The 23,184-nt window shown below is 39.5% G+C and overlaps 1 protein-coding gene across 19 annotated transcripts in view; it reads left to right on the forward strand.

Annotated features, from left to right (window-relative positions):
• Window positions 1–23,184, forward strand: part of Celf2 (CUGBP Elav-like family member 2) — an 810,622-nt gene that overhangs the window by 632,590 nt on the left and 154,848 nt on the right. For 18 of the 19 annotated variants that reach the window (XM_076939443.1, XM_076939449.1, XM_076939436.1 and 15 more), the window contains one exon: window positions 10,552–10,748. In XM_076939443.1, the coding sequence (XP_076795558.1) occupies window positions 10,571–10,748 (178 nt within the window). In that variant the 5' untranslated portion in view covers window positions 10,552–10,570. Of the gene's footprint in view, window positions 1–10,104; window positions 10,385–10,551; window positions 10,749–23,184 lie in introns of those variants that run through there. The other variant, XM_076939446.1, reaches the window with a different exon arrangement.

Genomic DNA, 23,184 nt, shown 5'->3' on the forward strand with positions numbered 1-23,184 from the left:
CTATATGCAATAGCATGGTTTTATGATGGTGAAGTAATATGATATTTAATATTTACAACATTTAAGACTTCCTGACCTATTAGGTTACTTCATTCACTGAAGTATGTATTGAAAAGAAACTGGAGTAACATTAGAATTCTAGATGAAACCCTCCCTGACTACCTTATTCATGTCAAAATTGTACTCAAAACTCTGCCTCCCTGACTTACTTTCCCGACTGAAATGATATTTCTGACATGACATTTTTTACTTACTTTATATTGCTCACCAGGATAAAACCTCTATCAGAGTATTTTATTCTTATGTTTCTAATAGGCTTATCTTCAATGCCTTAAATAATGTTCTGATTGTGAGAGTCACTGCGTAAATATTTATTGAGGCCATAGTTGAGTAAGACATCCCTGTTATCAAGAATTTCAGTTTCACACTATACCAAGTTAGGGATTTAATTAATTATTGTTTCTGTATGTTCAGTGGTCAGAGAATGAAAGAAATCAGAGCAAGAGCAAGCATTCAGTCTGTATTATGTACTTGTTGAGTATGAAACACTTCCTTTTCTCAGGACTATCGTATGTACCAGGAGACTGTAACCCACACAGTAGAGCCCAGAAAGTCATGGAGGTGTAGAGGAGATGGCTTAGTGAGTAAGAGTTCTTTATCCACAACTTGGCAGAGTGTGAAAGGAAAGCGTAGAGTTTGTATCATAGACTCCAGGATACACACTGTAAGCATTGGTTGAATGGCTAGCCTATTACCCTTTACAAGGCCAGTAACACATGTGACCACCATCCCAGTCAGGGATCTCTGCCAGAGTTCTCTCCTAGTGGCTTAGGAGGAAGTGCTTCTGGGGCTCATCCCCTTAGTCAGCATCGCCTGGCCTCCTCTCTCACCCTACTAGTGCTCCTCCCCTCCTACTCTTAGCAATCTCATGGTCAACTAAGTGAAATAACAAGAGTTTACCATCCTTTCTTTGGCTTTGATTTGTTTAAATGGAAACATTGACCTTGACTATATTAGTCACTTGTTAAAAGACCATGCTGTGCATTTTGTTCTATTAAAGATCATATCACTTTACATCTTGATTCTTATATGTGCCTCTGCTCATAAATAGCATAAATTATATATTTTTCAGATAGCTCCATTGTACTTAGCATCTGTCTGACATAAAGACGTCCTTAATAATTAGAATGAGAAGCAGCTGAGGAGTTTGGTTCAGTTGGTAAAGTGTTTGCCAAGCAAATATGAGAACCTTACTTTGTATCCCCTGTGCTCCAACATGCTCACATACATGCATATGTGCACCCCCCACATACCCACACCAAACAAACAGGTGCACGGCAGCATGTCTTTGTAATACTGGCACCAGGCATATCCCTGGAGCTCTTTAACCAGCTAGCCTAGCTGAACCATGAGCTCCAGATTCAGTGGGAGACTGTGTCAGAAAATAAAGCGGAAAGCAAGCTGGATGGCTCATTAGGTAACAGTGCTTGTTGGGAAGTCTGGTGACTTAAATTTGATCCCTAGGATCTGCATAGTAAAAGGAGACAAAGCAACTCTTCAAGTCACCTTCTGACTTCCCCACATCTTCATGCATACTGTGATGCCTGTACCAACATATATACATATATATATACACATAAAACTTACACTATAAATGAGTAAATAAATAAATAAATGGAATTTATTTGTTAAAATAAGGCAACGAGGAAAACATCTAATACAGACCTCTGCCCTCCACACTCACCATGCATGTGCACCCATGCTATGTACATAAGTACACACATCCACATAAGCATGTAAACATGCACCCACATACATGTATACATACAAATTATAAAAATGAAAACAAAAATGGGAGAAATGAAAAGGACTCTGTGTAGTAATAACTTGTAGGATATTTGAATTCTCCATAGAGCAATGTTAAGAGTTGGATAGCATGTGTGCAGTGAGTAGGGTTGATGATAGGCTTTCTTGGTAGCCGTCTTATACATGAATAAATCCAGGCACTATTTCCACAGTGGCTAAAGTAGGGATTATTTTCCCTGAGAGTCACAGTTACAAAAACCTAGTCTGTAGGAAACCAGACATTATGTCTATATTGTTTCTCCCTCTTTTGTGCAACATTTATTTTTTATTTATTTAGTTACTTTAAGTTAGATTATACATAAGTAGGGAGTAAAAGAAAAAAAATCAGTGTTCAATTTGGAAAGTGTGAACCCACATTGATTTCCTGCAGCATTTATCTTCATTTCATAACAATCTTAATTTTCAGTTCGTTGATAATCAAACTAATCTCCTCTCAGTCTTCCTACAGAGCCATTTTAGTTCCTTGCCCACAGTAGGTAGGCACATTCAGCAGTCAAGTGTGAGCAAGTAAAGCAAACTGGAAAACACTCTCAACTGGCAGCATGAGGAACTTCCGCCCCTGTAAAGTGGAAGCAGTTGGCTATCACCAGAGGGTGTGTCAGTTTAGTGAGTCTCTGCACTTTGGAAAGGTGAGGGCCTCTGTATTTTTTGTTTGAAATGATTGTTTTTCTGGTACCGTTTCTAAACATTCATCAGAAACACCTAGCTTCCTAGTGAAAATGCCTTCTTCTCAAGCCACAAAGTCCATGAAACAATTTCTGACAAATCACAGCAGGAAACGAGATTTTCATTGAGGGCCGTCTGCAGCCAGTGCTTTGCCGCCTTCCCAGCAAGGGTTATTGTGTGTTCAGCCATCATGCACCCCTGCATGCCTCCAAATTTACTTCTTTGCAGGGGTTTTCCAGCTTTCTGCTTTTTACTAGTAGTCAAATGGAGATAAGGTAATCAGGTTTTCCTTTCACTTGGTGAGTCCAAATGCTGGTGTTCTGTGACCTTTTCTAAAGAGGAACAGTTCCCCCTGAGTCATGGTTACTTCTTACCCTGATAACAGATGTATAGCTTTCAGATCTCTGACCAAATACAATCCAGTATTAACGCTAGTGATTTACTAAAACATCTATGACAAACATGTTGTTTCTAAGTTGCTTGTGAAAGAAAATAATGTCCAGTATACTCTTTTTAAAAAACTTTTTATTGATCCTTTGTGATTTTCACATCATACACCCCAATCCTACCATTCTATCTCTCCATTTTTTCATATCTACCCTCTGCCTTTGCAACCTCCCCACCCCCCAAAAAACAACAAATAATTTTTAAAAAATGCCCATGCACATCTCATTGTGGAAGCTGTAGTGTGTCACAGCCTGTCACACAATACACCCTTTTACACACCTTTACTTGCAAATGTTCGTTGCACTGAGTCATTGGTCTGGTTCAAGGCCTCTGGCTTCCTCTGCACTATCAATGGATCCTCACTGGGACTCTCCTCTGATGTCCTATTGCTGTCCTGAGTCAAGGAGATCCAGCAGATTCCAAGTTGCTTTCACTCTGCTTGCTCTAACCCCTTCATTTGTTCAGGTAAATGGTACAGATGCTCTGATGGGCCAACTCAAAGCCCTGAATCTAGGCCTGGATAGTAGCTGACTTGGTCAGCCTGACAGCTCTTCAGCACCCACACCACCATCTCCAGCTCTCCAGAACTGCCCCAGCTAGCTCACTCAGTGCCCCAGCTGGCAGAAAGCAGGGCCAGCTCTCTGGCTCTCATGCCCTTGGAGCTGGCTCACCCCCACTCACGCCACCAGGGCTAGCTCTGCTGTGCTGCCCAGGTGAGGTATGGGCTCAGCTTTCCAGAGTGCTGCAGCCAGTGAGGGTTGGCGCCAGCTCTGCACAGCCCTTGGACATCAGCAGTGTCCTAGGTGGCAGCCCAGTCCAGGGATGTCCCCATGGCCTTTGGTGGTAATAATGGATATTGACACAGACCCCTGCTGCTGCATGGCCATGCACTCAGACATGGCCCTTAGTGGCAGCACAGGCTTCTCAGCTCAGGCTGTGTCTCTCCATGCTTGTCACCAGCTCCACCTCTCTTCATAGTGCTCAAACCCAACATCTCTCTCTCTCCCAGCTCTCCACCACACTGGAGTGCTTCCTGCTGTGGATGGGCCATGCAACAGGTGGGCCTCTGGTGCCTTCTGTCTGTTCTATATACTCTTAGGACATTTCTTTTCCCCTCATTTTTTGTAAAGAACTTATGGACAAGCAATATTACATGCATTTGTCCATCAAGTAACCTTGAATTTTTCTTCATAATAACACAAATTAATTTACTTAAAATTTGACCACCAGAAAAGAATTTTTATCACCTTCAGATATTTTGAGTATTATTTATTCCATTAATCTTCCATGAAGTTTTTGGTTGCTGATATGGTGCCATTTCACCCCAGAGATATGGTGCCATTTCACCCCAAAGAATCTAGGCCCTTATTTTACAATTGGTATGAATGTAATTCAACATGGTAAGTGATAACAGTATCTTCCAAGTAAATATAGGAGCATTATTATTGTTACATCTTATTGGTGATATAATTGATATCCAGAGAGTTTTAAATTTAATAAAAATATTCAATTACCCACAGCCTTGCTAGAGTTAGGACGTATGTGCGTAGTGTGGCTTCTAAAGACTCCATACAGTGGTTTTGCCTGGCTCCTGGTTGCCATGCTGCTATTTTGTGGAGAAGATAATGTTCTTATTAAATGACCAGCATCACTAAGATGGACAGTGTAGAAGACTTTTAATACTGATGAATTTCATGCCCATCCTGTGGACTTCCAGAAGCACCAGACACGTTGCCAGTCTTCTCTTCTTCTATTTCCTTATGCAGATCTGTCTTGGATAGTTTGCTGTGACAACCAAACAACCTAGTCTTTTATACACTATCTATTAAGTAAAAGTAGTATGAGAAAATGATTCCTAAACCCATTGAAAGAGTGGCTTTGTCCACTGACTGAAATGATGAGATTGCAGCTAATTTTGTTAGGAAGAATGCTGGGACATCCTGAGAGAGGTGGCTCTTTGGTAGCACCCTTGGCAGTTGGCCACTCACAGTTCCATCTAAGCCTATGTTGCTCCCCACAGCGTACATGACACTTTGTCAACTCTCTGGCCTGTGTGTAGATGCCTATGCGCTTTGGGGATTAAATTAGACACAGGCTGTAGAATTATATCAAAGTTTCAAGCAGCTGGTCATACTATCAAAATTATGTTTCCAGTAAGTTATTCTCTGCATCCAAACCATAACTAAACACACTAGAGATAGCATATTTTTTAAACATTAATACAAGCATTTATATGAATTAGTGTTTCTTATAGCCTTTTTGTAGAAATTATAGCCATATATTTATTATATTTTATATTTAAATAAAGTTAAATTCATAACTATTTGTTTGCTTTGGTTGACAGTGGGATGAGTGAGGTACTGAGGAGTTGTTTGATTTTCCTTGATGCCACACAGTTAAATTGATGTACATCATCCCAAGAAATAAAACAGTAAGGTAAAGGCCAAACAAATAAAACATTAAGAACAATATTATTATTTATTAACAACAAGAAGCTCAGCTATCTTCGTGCAAAGTTACTCAGAGACAGTTTTTTTGGTATTTTTTTTTCATAGCATTTTTGGCTTAGTGCATTAATGTGGATATTTATTGGCACTTGGAATTTATTATTGCCACTCTGAAAGTTTGTGAGTTTGTTGCTGTTTTTTTTTTGTTGTTGTTGTTTTCTTTTGTTTTTGAGATAAAGGAAGTTAAATATAGAAAACAAATACAGGGCAAAAATACAAAACTCAGAAATCTATTTCTTTGCTTCTAGTCTTGAAAAGGAAACTTGAAAAACTTTAGGCTTTATAAAATGTTTTCCTGACGTTAATGATAATAATACATGAACCGCTTACATTTAATGCTACTCTGCTTTCTCAGAGGAAGCACAGATGGTTTTGCATATTCTCTGTTGATCTGATTTCTTTTTACTAGAAAATGGAGTAGGGAAGTAGGTCAATGCAGCGCTGAAAGCAACGTGTGAGCACTTGCAGCCCGCCCAACAGCGTTACTTTTCATCTTGGCTCTGAGGCTCCTGCCAGCAGTGTCCCCTGGCCTCGTGCTCCCTGACTTATGCTCCCGTGCCTCTTGGCACCTGTCCTAGAGGAATCGTAGAGTAGGTTCTTTGCCAAGGGCAAAACAAAATTGGTATTCAGGGTCTTATTGAAGTTTTCAGGCAGGGTGCCCACAGACATATATGTCTGTGTCCAAGGTCTGCAAGTGGTCACAGAGTCCTTATGAAACACCACTACCTCAGGGTTTCTCCAAAGAAGACTAGTTCATGGAACAGGAAGGGAAGACAAGTAGCTTTTAAATCTTACTGTATCCAGATTTTAAAGTGTGGGTCCTTACAGTTATTGCATTGGGGAAAGGCACCTTACTTCTGTGGCCCTCATTTGCTTCATTTCTAAGATGAGGATGATTCCAACTGCAGCTGGTATGATATTGTGTGTCAGATACTTGGCAAAGGTTTCTGGCAGAGGATAGGCCCTCTATTAATATTATTTGGATTTGAGTCTAAAGTTGTACACTATAAAAGGCACTACACTGTGTTCCATGGAAGGGAGAGAATGAAGAAAAGCAAGCTAGTCCTACTTTTCCAAGTCATTCAGACTCTTTTCTGACAAAGCTCTTAGTAAATGGTTTTGCTGAGATGGGGTATATGTATCTATAATTCTCTATGATGAGTACCTTGGCTACCTATAGCCGCTGGCAAGAATCCCCAATATCTTAACTTAAAACCCAATTAACACATGATCTTTGGTTAACTCAGAAGTCTCTATACCTACAGCCACATGAGAACTGAAGTCACCAGATTGCCAAAAGAAATATTTTCAGTCAAGAGAAAAGATTCAGAGTCCAAAGGAAAAGTTAAGGTATATTAAAACAAAGTTAATAAAATTGTTATATATCAAGATGCAGTAACAATAAGAGAGTCATTGTCATATGGATAGCCCAAATAAAATTTTTTTGGATTGGGAATGTTTGGTGGTGGTTTTAGTTTATACTAGATATGACTGGATTTCCTTACAGACAGAATTGTTGTACACTTCCCAAATGATAGTTTCCAAAATGGCAGACAAGAAAGGATGTAAAAAGGATACATGGCAGCTACTCATCCAAGGGACTCTGTAGAAGTAGAGAAGAAAGGCCCTGGACAGATGGTGATCTTCTTATGTGGTAATTGAGAAGATGTGGGTTTCAAAGAGCCCTAAAGTCTCATAAGCTTGGTGCTTTGCAGCATGTTTCCTACAGATAGAGGAGTGGTATGTGTACATTTTCCCAGCATTTCTGTTTTTATTTGGGAGTGTGATTCAAGAAACCCAGTAGGACTTGCTTTGGATTTTGTCTTTCATTTGTTTTGAGCTGTCTGTCCTCCACTCAGGCCATATTGTACAGGATGTAGTACATGGTGGGTTAGAAAGACTTGGCATTTTGGGGCCCAGAGGCATAGATTTGAATTCTAACTATAGTTCATAATCTGGTATCCTTAGAAAAGGAACTTATTTCTCAGATGTTGGCATTTGAAAAACACTACTTTCTCATAGGGTTGTCTTGAAGATTAAAAGTGTAAAGCATTGCCACATGTGGTTGTTCACCCATGTAATCCTAGCTCTTGCTAAGCAGAGGCAAGCAGATCTCTGTGAGTTCAAGGTCAGACTGTTCTATATAGCCAGTTCAGGCCAAGCAGCTAGGTCTACAAAGTAAGACTGGAAAACAAACAAACAAATAAAACCCAATTAAAGAAAAGTAAAGCACATAGCATAGTATTGGTATATATAAGAGTATTACTGCTAAGGATATGAGTCATGTTTGGATTTACACCAAAAGAATTTTTAATTAAAAATAGATTTATGGTGGTCACTTGTGGTAATTGTGTAAAGGAAATGCATACATAGTGAGAATAGCAGGACATTTATAGAACACTCTGGGCCATGTGCCTCTATGAGGTGGATCTGTTGTTGCCATTTTATAAATGAAGGATTTGAAGCTCAAAGTAGCACAGTTTAGAAAGCAATGATGTCAGGATACAGAGCCCATGTGTTTGCCACTGCTCTGCATGCCCTTTGAATGGTAAGAGGTCTAAGATGTCTGGGAGGGACAGCATGTCTAGGGAGACATGTGAAGTAAGCACTTTCTAATGTATAAAGATCAAAGGAGTGAGCATTCATCCCTCTGTGCAGCTCTCCTCCTCCTTTGACTCCATTACTTTCTGTTATTTGGAAAAGCATAAAAGGAATACTCATTTGTGATCTGAGCATTAAGTAGTGCTTGCTCCAGAACTCTAAGGTTAGATATTAGACTACTATACTGTGGCCTAACTCTTGCACTGTATTAGTCATTGTCCAACTTCTGCTTTCTGTTAGCTTAGACCTGTGGCAATACCTTCCTCTTCTCATCTTGCTGGTTGTCAGCAGCAGTAACCACGAGCCCTTCCTGTCCCAAAGTCTTGCCACACTCTCATCTTTCAAAGTGCTATAAACATGGTATCCTCTGCTGCAAAGAGCTGCGCCACTTCCACCCTGTGCCGTCACAGCTCCACAGGCTAAATTGTTATTGAATTTTCTAAGATAGGTGCATGAGAGCAAGACAAATGGTCTAGGCTAATATAAACAAGCGTTGTATTACACCTGAATTGTTGAAAAAAGATTGTGTATTTAATATTTGATTCAGTAGAACATTTTTATAACAGTAAGTTTGGTTAAAGGATGCTCTAAAATGTTTCACGTTAGACAGTATAATTGTTTACTTCAATGATAAAAAACAAAGTGGTCACATAGGAGGTGGTAGAGGTGTAGAGATAAAGGCAACACCTAGTGAAGGGAGTCTGACATCATTGCCTCTCAGGTTTGTTTGTTTGTTTGTTTGTTTGTTTGTTTTTCCATTCTACAAACTCTTAGCTTTTGGGGGGAGGGGTGACTGTGTGAATGTGACAAACTTTTCACTGTGTAGATTAGGTTGTCCTCAAGTTCAGGAACTGCCTTCCACAGCTCCCAGTTTTTCCTACGCTGAAGATTACAGGCATGCTTGGGGGAAGCAGGGCCACTCCGGACTAGACCTGCAGCAGCTTTTAAGGCATTCTTTTTGTTTGTGTGTTTCTTGCAACAAAATAAGGAACTCTGCTTAAGATCTTTTTCTAGTACATTTTTTTGGTATTTCTCTGAAGCTACAGTGAAATTACACCTGCTTACTGTATTTTCTTTCTGACCTGCTTAAGTAGTGAAGTGGTGGCCTGCAAGGCTGCAGCTACTCTGTTGCTGCCTTTGCACTTGTTTGACTGCTTTATATTTCCACAGACTGATGAACTGAACTAAAGAGGGCATCTTCAAAACACGTTTAGCATTCTAAAGAGAGGACCTGGGGTATCCTGGGGTATACAGTGTATTGGGTGGGGTTTATGAAGAAAAGGTATTTGGTTTTCTTTATTATTGTCAGAGGGGTAGCCCAAGGTAAAAAAAAAAAAAAAAAAAAAAAAAAAATGACTTCTTCATCACATCAGGCTTGCGACAAGTATTCTCTCCCAAATTTGGGTCTGGGAAATGATAGGAAGAAAGACATATAAAAGCTTATGCTTTAGTTCTTTGTATCCGCCCCAAATATTTACTGAAGCTAGGAGAAGAAAAAGCAGACCTTTTCTTCTCTTTCCCAAACGTGTGATTGTTTAGAACTTAAGTGCAACATCTGGAAGTCAGATATACAGAGAGCAATTTATAGAGTGTGAAAGATTTGAAATATTCAGTGTCCTTTAGTAGGAACTCAACTTTCTGTGCTGCATTTTTTCCCAACACAAAGCAAGCAATTCTGAGATCACTTTTGCCTCTCTGAATTAAGCCCTTTGTGCTTAGGTCCTATAAACAATGTGCTTTTTAACAGGGAGCTCCCCCCCACCCCCCAAGCTCTGGCCCTTTTCTCCAGTCCAAGCAGCCAATCAGCTGCACTGAGCTGCATAGCTGGAGCGCTTTCCATTCTGAGCAGCAACAACGTACTAATTTGATGCACACATGGATGCCTCTCGCACTCTGCAAATTCATCACCAGCATCTTGCATTAGTCATCTGATGGACTGCCAAGTGTTTCATTTTCTTTCCATGTGACTTTATTATTACCACCCCTCTTCCAAAACCTCTGAAAAAGGGCGGGGAATGGGGGAGAGGGTGAGAAATCAAGCAGAAATCCAGCTCTGCCTTTCTTTCTCAGGGATAACCAGTGCAGAGCTGATAATGCTGCTGGTTCGTGATGTGTTGATGGCAGCCTTGCCAACAGAGACCTGCACTTAACTTGCAGCTGCCTCCCAAGCCTGGGTTCTGAGATGCCCATGCCCTGGGTGACAGGCGGCCAGGCACTGCCCTGTGCTCCAGAGTCAGTGCTGAACAGAGGCAGCATGCAGTGAAAGCATCGCGCTGCTGCTGAGAAGCAACCTAATGGTGCCTCTGCTTTGTTTTAGTTCATCTCAAATTTCTACGACTCATTAGGCACTTTCCCCTGTGCTCCTCTTCCTCTTTCCGCCTCTTCATCCCCAACCCCCACTATTTTTTCTTCCTGTCCTTCACCCTGAAGCCCTAACTCTGGCTCCTGGTTCCGTTTTTGACAGTAACGGCACAGCCAACAAGATGAACGGAGCTTTGGATCATTCAGACCAGCCAGACCCAGATGCCATTAAGATGTTTGTCGGACAGATCCCTAGGTCCTGGTCGGAAAAGGAGCTGAAAGAACTTTTTGAGCCTTATGGAGCTGTCTACCAGATCAACGTCCTCCGGGACCGGAGTCAGAACCCTCCCCAGAGTAAAGGTACAGAAAGCATGTGGTGCATGGGGTAGGGGTCACTCAGGTGTCAGGGAGGGTTTAGTGACTGGGGTGGGCACCACTGCACTGGGCTGGCTAGAGATCCCAGAACCTTCAGTACACAGGGCAGGAGGGAGGGCGACAAAAAGGAAGGGAGGGCAGGCTGAGAGCAGCTGGTGCTGCCAGCCCTGGTGTTCTGGCTGTGCCTCAGGGCTCCTCCCAGAATTCCCGCCTGCTGGGACAGGTGGGAATCAAGAAGGAGGGCAGGAATGCTGCCCAGCTTTTTATGGTCTCCTGGTTGCTCCTGTGAGGTCACGTTCTAAGCAATTTGGTCTCTGGGCGGAGTTGCTGCTTCTTTAAGGAACAGTATGTCTTAGCCTTGTATTTCAGGAGCTAACTCTTTCTGTGCTACCTTTTCATGATTTCTCATGTAATTACAAGTCCATTACTCTTTTCCATAGCCTGTAGAGACCTTGAAATGATCTGCAAACAGTGGGATGCCATTGGTGGGGTAGAGAAAGGGTTCACCTTGAGGACAGATACCCATTCTTGGGGGGACAGCAGAGATCATTAAGAGAACTGTGCCTACTGGAACAAGGGGTAGTGCCCTAATGGCACGAGATAGTTAACACACTTTCAGAAATATTCAAGGCTTACCCCCTTACCAGAGGTAAGATTAAAGGGAAAAGTTTGATGCTTATTACTGCCTCCATTTTAAGATACTGGTGATTGGGTGGATGCTGTAATTACTGATAGAGGCAAGAATTTGGTTGAGGCGTCTGTGTTTCTAAGTTCTACATTATCAGCTCTATATTGATGACATCTAAAATTATCAGCTCTATATTGATGACATCTAAAATGCCTCCTCTACTGTCCCCACTTGGTTTCTGTTGCTGTTTTAACCTTTTGGCTTTAGCGATTTTGTTCTTTTTTTCAGTCTCTCTTCTTAGGGCCTCTCTCCTATGGATAGCACAGTTCCTTTTTCTCTGGGCTTTACTGTTTCTTTCCAGCTTGTTTTATTTTTATGTGCCTCTTGTAAGAGGGAGCTCATCTTCTGGCTTGTATGTGCTCTTTAGTTAGGCCCATGAACCTTACCTTACACTTTTTCTGAGCCTTTTAAAAATGAGGGAATAAGAGAAATTTAAGGCTAATATTCTGTAATTCTGTGAAGTGCTGAGCCGTCTCCTGTTCTCTATGGTGCTGAGGTCTACTGGGCTTTAGGGAGCTTTTTAAAGGAGTTTAAAAGCACACAGCTTTGTAAAGGTAGACAGCCCACCTTCAGCTTTTGTTAATAAAGTAGTCTCCCTCCTAAACATACCATTTAACATTACAGCTGTTTTAAAAAGACTAGAATGTTATGTCTACATATAATACTACCTATAATTAGATAAGTAGACTCTAATATCTAAAATCAGTAAAATGTAAAACCACAGAAATCCAAATTAAGTTAGAGACCTTTGTGAATATTTGGCTGTTTTTCACACAAAGAAATTAAGAGTTCATTGTAATATTTTCATATTATCCTACATATGAGAGACAGCATAATGCATGGTTCGGGAGTAATTAGTTTCATACATGTCCCTTTCCAAGACCTAAAGTAGTACCCACAAGAGCCTAGTGGCAGCAGCAGGCACACTGTGTCCTCACCTAGGAACATGGGGCACTGAGAGTGGGTTTATTGGCCTTTTTCAAAATGGTGACTGGCAAAATACCCAGAAGTTAATTGTTAGTGTGATTCCTGATTGCTTGCTTTATATCTTTTGAGTATGTGTTTCTTACATTGGTCTCAAGACCTTTCTCCCAGTCAAGTATATTCCATGTATGGCTTAGTCATGTGTTCCTTTGAGCAATACCTTACCGAGACTACGTTTGAGACTACATATTTTCTCAACTTCTGTTCACTGGCTCTTCTAAGTAATGAAGAAGCTCAAGCTCTTGAAGAGGGAGAGCAACCAAATACAGGAACTCTGGGCTGCATGTACAACATGTCAGGCCCTCTACTGAGAGCTTTATGTATGTTTCCATTTAGCTTTTACCAAAAGTTTGAAGGTAGGTAGTATCAGTCACATTTTACAGATGAGGAGACTGAAGCTCATAAAAGTTAAGAAATGTAGCCCTGTTTTCCCAGCTAGTAGTATCTTTCTGTATACTATTCATCAGTCTCAGACACTTAACTATTTTGTCTCTTAGTGAGATGAGATTAAAAGGGGAGAAATAAAAGCATCATCTGCTTCATTTCATGGCTTCATTTTTATAGCTAAGTGTTCCCCAAGTTAAAAGACTGGATTCCTCCCTTTAAGAGCACTGACAGTTTCATTTCTGCCTTTGTGTTTAGTTTTTTACTCGTGGGTTTAGATTGTACATCACTTCAACTCATGGTATCATGGAATAGGAGTTAGAGATGAAATCATTCAAATCTTACCTTTGGAAGTTTAGGTCAATTTCTATTCATGTGAACTAGAAGTCTCAGATCAAATATTGCTTGAAATATACGGGTTGCCAGCCAAGGCTTGAAAGGGTTTCTGTTATACAGACATCTCTGTTGTAAAGGTATTTGTTGTGATGGGATTTGGGCCCTATAATGACATTGCTCTCAGAGGCAAACAGTTCTTAGCTGCTTACATGTAGAAATCAAAAGCTACCATTTTCTTTGCATCACTATTTGTGTATACCACATACAATTTTACCTGTTTATATGTAAAACTGAATCCAAAATTTACATTGATTTTTGAATCTGTCAGAGGAATACAGTTACCATGTTTACACAGTATTGATGCCAGACCCTCAGAAACTAGAATTACTAGAGGTTTTGTTTAAATGTGATTTAAATTACCTAAGTAAGGCTTTTGGATGGCCTGATTCATTGCCTCATTGGCCTTGATGGTTCCAAGGAAAGAGGCAAAAGTGACACTATTATGTAATCTAGGTGAGTTAGAGTTTTCTTTTTCTTTGCATTTTATGTTCTCTTTAATCTTGAGGTAGAAAAGCTTTACCCTGTTTTCATTCCTTAAGAGTTGATGTGTAAGCTGTCTCTTTTTCCCTCCTCTTCCTTCTGTTTCCCTTCTTTTCCTTCTCCTTCTTCTCCCTCCTCTTCTTCTTCCTCTTCTTATTCTCCTCTTCCTTCATTTCCTCTTCCTCCTCCTCTTCTGCCTCCTCTTCTTCCTCTGCCTCCTCTTCTTCCTCTTCCTCTTTCTTCTTACAGTTGCATTATTCAAGCAGTTTCAGAACATAGGGAATCTAAGTAGGACTCGGTTAGGACTTAAGATGAACATTTTTTAAAATATCCGTTTTATTTGTGTATATACGTTTGTGTACAGGCATGTGAGAGCACACAATGTGGAGATCAGAGGATGACCTTAGGTGTCAGGTCTTGCCTTGTACCTTGTGTGATCTCTTTCTTCTTTGTTCCAGTGTGTGCCAGACACACTGTTACAATTAGTAAGCCTGTAAGCTGCCTTTGGAAGGCTGTCTTTTCCTCTCATCTCTATACAAGAATGCTATAGTCATGAGTGTGTGCTACTGTACTTAGCTTTCCATGGATCTGCAGAGCTGAACTCAGATTCTCACATTTGTATAACAAGTGGTTTACTCACAGAACCATCTCCCCAGCCCAAGAGGAGCATATTTTATTCAGTGGTTATCTGCCACTTCTGCAGATGATGAGAAATACTTCAGAGTGGGTAAAAATGTAGCTTTAAAACCAGACATGCATAAATCCAGTTCCTGGCTCTGATTCTCTATAAGTATTTCACTGAGCAGTTCAGTTAATCATATCAAAATAATGAGGACAGTCCTCATAGAATGCTGAGTTAGTGATGTCCATGCTAGAATATGGTAGGATCTTAATATAAGAGATTGTTATTCTAATTGTTAATCTTCATTATAACTGTCTTTTAAAAACTTAAAATCTAAGAAAAACAATATAGTAAACACATGGGGTCACTACAATAAATGAATGAGACAATAGTAACTAGAAAAGAAGATATGCACATTGAAATTAGAATTCACAGAAGAAATAAATGCATGTTATTTTATGGGATATAGGAAAATTTTTAAATTTTAAAAATTTAAAATTTAAAATTTTTTAAATTTTAAAAATTTAAAATTTAAAATTTTTAAAATTTTAAAATACCAAATTTTAAAACCACTAATGGAATTTACTAAATAGAGTTAATATTAAATGTTGTAAATGGATGAACTTAGCATAATTCAGAGAGGGAGAGAGAGGGTTGGGGAGTGGCACAGTATAGTCTGAATGCTGAAGTCTCACAGATGTCAAATATGTGAAATGAAAAGGAAAAAAGAAAATCAAAAAGCTAATAATTTATAGTATATGGCCAGGTTTTAGAGAGTCTTTGTTCTAGGATTAAAAAGAAAATAAAATTTCTTTTTTAGATAAAGGGAGATCTGGAAATGATGCTTCAGCAAAAAGCAGCAAAGAAGTGAGTTCAGTGAGCTGTGCTCAGAGAGGGGCGCTGCTGAGAGTGCAAGGGGAAGGAGTGAATGGCTGGGCATGGTCAGGTCAGCAGTGTAAAGGAGGAGAGCTCATGGGGAGGAAATTGACAATGGTGTGAACAGTGAGAACAAGAACATTTGGAAACAGAAAAACACTCTCAATTTTGAGGTACCCCAGAAGGGTCAAGAAGAATGAGGGCCAAGAAAATACATTGAATGTTGTGCTGCCAAAGACTAAGCAGCATTTCAAAAGCAAGGTGGCAGTTTAGGAGAAGAGGAGTTGAGGGTGTATGCATGGTGCCGTGAGTATAGATGTCCTTACTAGTCCTCTGATCATGAAGGAACACTGTATACATGCATTGCTGGTGTTACTGCTCCTGCAGTTGATGAAAAGATAGAACAAAGATGATCATAGAAATACAAACACCACCTGAGTCAGAGCTCTTGAAAGGAGAGAAGGAAAAGCAGAAGGACATCAATAGAGGGTTAAAGAAACTTAATTTGAGACAATAGTGCAGTTAGGAGGAAGTAACATTTAGAAAATGTCAGCATAGAGGAGGAAGTACAGTATTTAGTAGGTAATATTCAGTAGTAATGTCCCTCTTGTTTTGTAGTAAACAGCAAATTTCTGAGAGCACCAAATGGAACTGGGGATTTATGAAGGACAGACTTTAAATTATTGGTTTGGAAAATTGAACAGAAGAATTATTGAAAAGAAGGAAGGACCCTAATGCACTTAGATTGTGTTTCACAGTGGGCTCTAAGAGGCTGAGGTTCTGGAGAACGTCAAGAGACACAGAAAGACAACATGTTAGTGGTCTATAAACAGACAGAGAATTGGGATCACAGAGAACCTGAGGATGGGGTGGCTAAGCTGATGTGGTAAAGGTAAGAAAGGGTAGCAGATATGTTGGAATATGTTCTCCAGGGTCTAAAGTACAGAGCTGGTGAAGCTGAAAGATTATACCTTGTCTCAGAGAAGAAAGCATCGTATGCTGGAAGAAGTGGAAGCTGCATATACTATGTTCAAGACCTAATGTGGCACTTGTAACTATTACTAATGAAATATGTGTGTTGGCCCAAAATCAAAATTATAATTCAGGATCGTGGCCTCTGAAGAAACATGCTCTATAATGAAGGCTATGTCTGTTTTTCTAAATTTAAATTAATATTCTGGTTTTACAGGAATGAACACCAAGTGATCAAATTAAAATAACTTAACCTTTGAGGCTTAGTCAGGAACAGAACCTCAGTTCTAATCTAATGTGTTGCTGATCACATTTTACTGTACCATCTGTAATGACTCCTAAGCCAAAGAAATAAAAAAGTGGAAGTGATTTCTGTTGACTCTCTCCATATAGTCCAGGCCAGAAAAACAACATTTCCTTTTTTTTTCGTGAAGTATCTTAGGAGATCATCTCTAATACAGCTGTGCACCCCTACATTGCTCAGAGCACTGTGTTTTCTGGATGAAACAAAAATTAAATTCATGTCTCCTTTGGGAAGAGATATTACCTCCAAGTTTCCAAAGAGCAGCTTCCATGATGCCTAGGATACTTACAGTATCTTCATCCTTTCAGTCAGGCTGCTGCTCGGATGACCTGGGAGGCTGGCCCCAGTGATCTTAGGATATGATCACAAGGCCTTTCTTTCCATCTCACAGACTTCTCTCACTGTTTGGGAATTATCCATTAATGTACTCTAGTTTGACCTGCACTGTCTTTATTCAGTACCGTGGGGAAGTTTCATGAGAATGAGGCTCAATGGCCAGAGAGTGAGCTGTAGCAGGGGAAAGACAACAAGGCCTGACTGTTCATATAATTTCAGAATTGGGCAGAGTGACAGCTCACAATCCAGATGATTCTTCTTGTTCTGGTAGAATGAACGTGGGCCCTGGAGACAGGAGACTTACAGCTGGTACTTTCAACTGTAAGATAGCTCAGAATGAACCTCCATTTCTCCATCCACACGATAAAGGGAGTACCTACGACTGAGAGATGTTTTACATGTTCAATAAATACCAAATGTGAATGCTGCTAGTATAGGACAATGGCAGTTGATCATCTTACAAGCTATATTCTTCTCAAAAATGTTACAGGTTTATAAAGAATACTCTTGGCCAGTTTATGTTATGGTTCTCAGGGCACAGAGGCTGCAGTGATGTGGTCAAATACGGTTCTACATCTCATGCCATTCCTTTCTTCCTGAAAACTCTGTCAGAGCCTAAAGTAATACACATGCTGCTAGAACTGCAGATCTGTGCCACCACATCTAACTGTCCTACATTTCTTAAAGGCAAGACTGCACACTGGATTATGTGGGACTGTCCTATTTTTAGTGGTCCTCAGGAATAATTCTTTTATCCTAACAGAAGTCTCTGTATTACTTACCATGATATTTCTTCATTATTAACTGACTGAGGACCAGCAGGGTAAACATAAAACACAATCAGAATTTTTATATACATGTAGGCAGGGATCCTAATCCTGCCTTGTGTATGTGCCTCATGTATGTGCACTCACATATATGAACAGGAACAAGTATACATGTATGCATACATGTACACCACACAAAAATAAATGAAAGAGTTAACAATATAGATTTTTATCAAGTGGAGTTTTAAATACCACCCATTGGGTGATTTGAGGTAAAGGGTGAGAAATGCAAAATAATTTCCTTTAAGTTCTTGTTAGAAGGAATCCTTTCTAATGGCCCATACTGTGGAGAAGGTGGCTGAGATAAGTTTGATTTCTGTAACTTCGATCAAAGGGCAGTTTCTACCCTAGCAAATAATATTTACCATGGGTACATTTGATCTTTATCTCTCTGGAGAGAAAAAAAGAAGAAGGGGAATGAGGGAGATGTGTGATAGAACACACAGACTACCAGTATCAAAGAGGACAAGAAATTACTCAAGACTGCCTCTATTTTGTTTTGCTTCTCCTATGAAACATTAAGCCTTCATCAAGGCCCCGGTTGTCTTGTCCCTGTTAGATTTAGGTTTCTGGAATTACAGCTTTCTAACACTTAAAGAATATAAACTTTGGATAGAAGAGGAAAGTCTGTTTTGGTAGAAATTTCACATGAGAGAAAGCTGAATGCCCCCCAACACATATGCTGACTGTATGAACACTCAAGTCTAGGCCACCTCACAGTTTGCCTTTGCCATTTTATGTTGATACCCTGCGTACTTAGAAGCCACGTTTGCTTTTTCATGGCACCCATTGAGCTTGTTTATGGTCAAGGAGCTATAGCATTCATTACACAATTGTGCCTCTTAAATGATCAGCCTGGGGGACATTATGAAACCAGTTCTTTGGCAGTAAGCAATCCAGCTTCCTCGCCAGAAAGATGCCTTCCACATGGCAATCCTGTTTCTTATTTGGAGATACCTTAAGCATTGCCAGACAGCTGTCACAGTGTGCCTTCCTTCCCCACTTTGGATCCAGTGATTCTAGAAATTCACATTCTGATTAAAAGGCTTACTTTCTTCTATCTTCAAACTTACTTCTGATGAAAGTTTAAAATTGATTTTAAAAGACTTTGAAATGTGCATATTAAAAACAGTATTATATACCTTTTGAAAGTGCCTGTTATCCTTCATAATTCTACCCACTGTGGGATATGCAATTATGCTAGTACAATTAATACCACTTTTTATTCTTACATATATTACCCAAAATGCTAAGACCACTTATTTAGACTTAAGGTCTTGGATTGTTGGTTCTTCATCCTAATTTAAGTGATTCTGGGACCACCCATTCTTAGCTTTATTTTCCAATATTGGTTGACCCAACCTTTTTACAAGATGTGTTCTTCCTCCAGTTACAACAAGGCATCCCAAAGGTACCACTGTAAATAAACATAGAACAATCATTATGATCATCAAAACCTTTGAAAGCTAAGTAATTTAGATAACTAGCCAAATGGGAAAGTAGAAGTTAACCTAAAATAATGTCTTAAAATTACTTGTTTTGGTAGCAAAAATGATAGATGCTAGTATATTGGCTTTTAGGAGAATTAGTTAAAGAAATTGAAAGTATTTTGACCCATATTGTAAAACTCAGTAGAAAAATAACTTTAGGCATGTCAGAGTGTTAACATTAGAAACACTCTGGCAGTAAACCAGAGCAGTTGGACATATTAAAGAACTGGGCCTCAGATCAACTTTGATGAGTCCATGCTATGGAGAAAGAAGCACAGGAGGCACATGTGAGATGATGCACTGTGCTGTGCTGGGTTCTCCAGGATTCTTTGTAGCTGAGTTGGGTGGTCAGCTACATAGAAGTGGAACACAGAGAGTAGCAGGTTTTCCTACACAGAAGAAAGAGCTAATCAGTGAACAGGGACAAATCTCAATGGAAAAACAAAACAAAACAAAACAAAACAAAAACAAGGTACACGGGGATAGCAATTCAGACACCACAGAAATTAATATCTAAGATCAATATTTTTTCACTCTTTATGTAAATGACTGAGAAAGAAGTTTCTACTAATCCACTATTTACACTCTGGCATTAACTCAAATTAGAGAGATTCATAGTATATACTTCAGGCAGTGATTATGTTGAAGAATAAAGGAACGTAATTTCTCTATTCCTATTAAAAGATCATAAGCTGGAATCAGAGAACAGAAGTACAAGGTTGAAATTGAATGCTCTATGATGATATTCTTCAGCTCTCCTGGAGTTCCAGCATTATAAAATATTTTCAGGTGAGTTATGCCTTAGGTAGCAAATTTTCTAGCATAATCTGCCAAGCAACCAAGATGTGTCTTCTACAGGCTCCAGAAGGTGCAGACAGTTTTTCACCCTCTTTGTCCATTTTAACTTCATGTTAAAGTACAGATGCTACTAGAATTCAATGGAGATCATATTTATAGACATATAGAAAGTTATACAAATATTATGGGCAATGAAATGTGTAGGAAAGAATGCATCTTACATGATAATGAGCCAAAATGTTCAACGTTACAAGTGATACCAGAAGCAAGCTGGGTAGAGCTTAATAACTTTTTATTTGATAACTTTTTACCATGCAAAGCCTTTTTGCTGCTATCTAGGGCACCATGTCCAGTAGTAGCAAGTGTTATTGAAGTGACATCAAGTAGATGGAGGCATTGCAAAGGGGAGCAGCATGAGTCACAGAGGTCTGGGAGGTGGACCCACACGGAAAGACCCAGCAGGTTAACTTAAAAGGACTGAGCATTAAGACATAAGAGTGAAAAGAGGGAAAACCCACATCAAGGAATTAAAAGGAAGGGTTATGCTCTCAAAAAAAAAAAAAAAAAAAAAAAAAAAAACCCAGGGGAAAAAAAAAACTGAATTTTTGAAGATGCTAAAGTATGGAGTGAGGCTCTGTATAGATAAGATCTTTGAATTAATACTAAACTGTGGGATTCTCATGCTTACACTTTAAATGTTGGAACATCAGCTGAAATACAGAGTTTGAGCCAAAGTTTTATATAGAAACGGTAAACATAGAGCACCATATAAAAGTTAAGAAGGTGGGGATGTAGCAGCTAACTTAACAGTTCTCAAGAGTGGTCTTTGCCCATCTGTCTTAAATGGACTGATGAAAATCCTTGTAACCATGATTTGAAGCTTAAGATATCATTGAAAGGGAAATAGTTGGCCCAGAGTCATGTGGCAGTCAGTATTTTTTGGTGGCCTGCTAGTCAGAAAGTATCTGCTTATGTGCTTCAGAGTTCAGTGCTTTTCCTGTGATAGAGATGAAGTGAAAGATTAGGGGAGCTGAGGTCATGTGACAGGAAGCGTGATGTTTCCTTTTCATTATCATACCCACATAGCCTCCTTCCTCCTCTTCTTCATTTTTAGTATTCCCTCTTCTTTCATCTCACTGTGGGAATTTAGAATAAGACCAGTTAAGGTCTTTATAGAGTGCCTTTCTGAAGGTTTTTTTCAATTTAATACAAGGAGGTACGGCCTGCTGCGGCTCTTACATTGGCATAATGAGTCAGTCCCAATGCATCATGCTAGCCTTCTGCTGCGTTATTTCCCTGAGGAAACATGGACAAACATCTGTTTACCCAGATAGGTCACTGGTAACAGACTGGTGAAATTTTTCCACCCAATCTATCCTAAAGTTTCTTATAAGAGCATGGATGACTCTGAAAGAGCTGTATCAAAGAAAAGTCCTCCTGGCATGGGTGACAGGGGGGGTGGTGCATCACTGGAGCTTCCTGCCTAGCTTGCAGAAGTACCATCGAGTGGTATCCTATTCTGTCCCCTTGGAGAGTGTTGGGCTGTATAACCTTGAAATGGAGCTTTCCTTTATGTTTGTGACCTTCCTGAGTCCTACAAGTCTCCATCTTACATTTTCTTTCCAGGAGGGGAGAAAAGTAACTACATGGGCATTTAAAACTCACCTTCTCAAATTTTGTTTTACGTAAATTTTGGGGGGCCACTTTCACATATGTACAATGCATTCTGACCACTGTTGTTATCTCCCCTGCCTGTCCCCTTCCAGACAAATCCCTTCTTCATGTTCAGGTCTTTTCAGTTTGTTTTGTGACCTACTGAGTTTAACAAGAATCGTGACCAAGGACTTGGAGTTATCCACTGCAGCCTGATTGGTTCAGCAGCACAGTATCCTGTCTTACTGTAATGGTATTTATTTAGCACAGGGTCCTAAGAAAGAACTGCCAGCTCCTACCTAATAAATACTACTTCACATTAAGCTGATACCCTTAATCCTCACAGGAAACATGTATATTTGTGTATTAAATGCTTATCTATTGTTTTAAACTTCATTATAACCTGAATTTTTTTTTTCTTTGCCCCTTTTCCTAAATGGATGTGAAATCCTCCCTGGAAGACTTCTGAGGAATGAAGTATAAAATGTTGCAAGCTCATTGCTCAAGGAAGAACTTAGCACATATTGGGAACTAGATAAGGAGTAGTAAACAGTAGAAAGAGTGGAAGAAAATAGTGAGAGGAAAGCAAAACAAGCAATACCTGGCTTTGTAAGCTGATAAGCTATGAAATGTTCATTCTGAATGTCTGTGTAGGGAAATCTTGAGTGCTTTTTAAATTATGTTGCTATAAAATACACACAATTGAAGTAAGTATTCTTAATATTTATAAGATTGTGGTAGAATGAGTCAAGGGATGAGAATACTCAGATAAAGTCTGTGCTCTCTTGAGAAGAGTGGCAAACCAGTGAGTTTGTGATCAGAATCAGAGCCTACAGAGGAGCTCATTTAAATTCCAAGCTTAAGTCAGTATTCCAAATTCCTGATCCAAGTGTTCTTGACATTAAAGATGGCAGACTCCTTTAAAATAATGACATGCCCATTTATTTTAGCCCCGTTTCCCTTGGGCATCCTGTTAGTAGCATAGATATCAGGCTACATCCCTCTGCATATTAGACACTTTAGTATTGTTTTATATTTTCTGAGGATTTTCAGGTTTAAATTTTTATCATTTACATGCAGACTTTATGGTTTGTTCAAAATTGACATTAAAATTCAACTCTCAGCAACATGTTCCTTCTGAGTCCTGTTTTGTTACTGCCAGTTACTTGGTTAGTTGTTGAACCCCTTTCTTGCTGCCAGCTATTGTCCACTTTTGAAAATGGTGGTCATTTACAGCTGTGTTCTGTGCAGTAGAGGAGGTTCACTGACTTATGTGGCATTAATCTCTAAGAACTACGTTTGTCAGTAATGAGAAGTCATCTCACTGAGACCTAGTTTGTTTCTTAACCCTTTCTCCCTACCCAGAATCAGTACTGTTTTCAGAGACCTGTATCAGATAGCTCATTTGGAGGAAGATAATTCTTACAAAAACCACAATATTGAGAAGGAAATAAATGTGTTGACAGTTTCGATAGATACATTTCTCTAAAATATATATCTAATACATATATCTGTTCCAGAAAGATTTAAATTGTGTTTAGTAGGAAAATATTATGATAAATGATAGTAATTCAGAATTGGTCCTATTGCCATATCTATCTATCTATCTAT

The sequence above is a fragment of the Arvicanthis niloticus genome, chromosome 8, assembly GCF_011762505.2.
Source record: "Arvicanthis niloticus isolate mArvNil1 chromosome 8, mArvNil1.pat.X, whole genome shotgun sequence".
Classification (NCBI taxonomy): Eukaryota; Metazoa; Chordata; class Mammalia; order Rodentia; family Muridae; genus Arvicanthis; species Arvicanthis niloticus.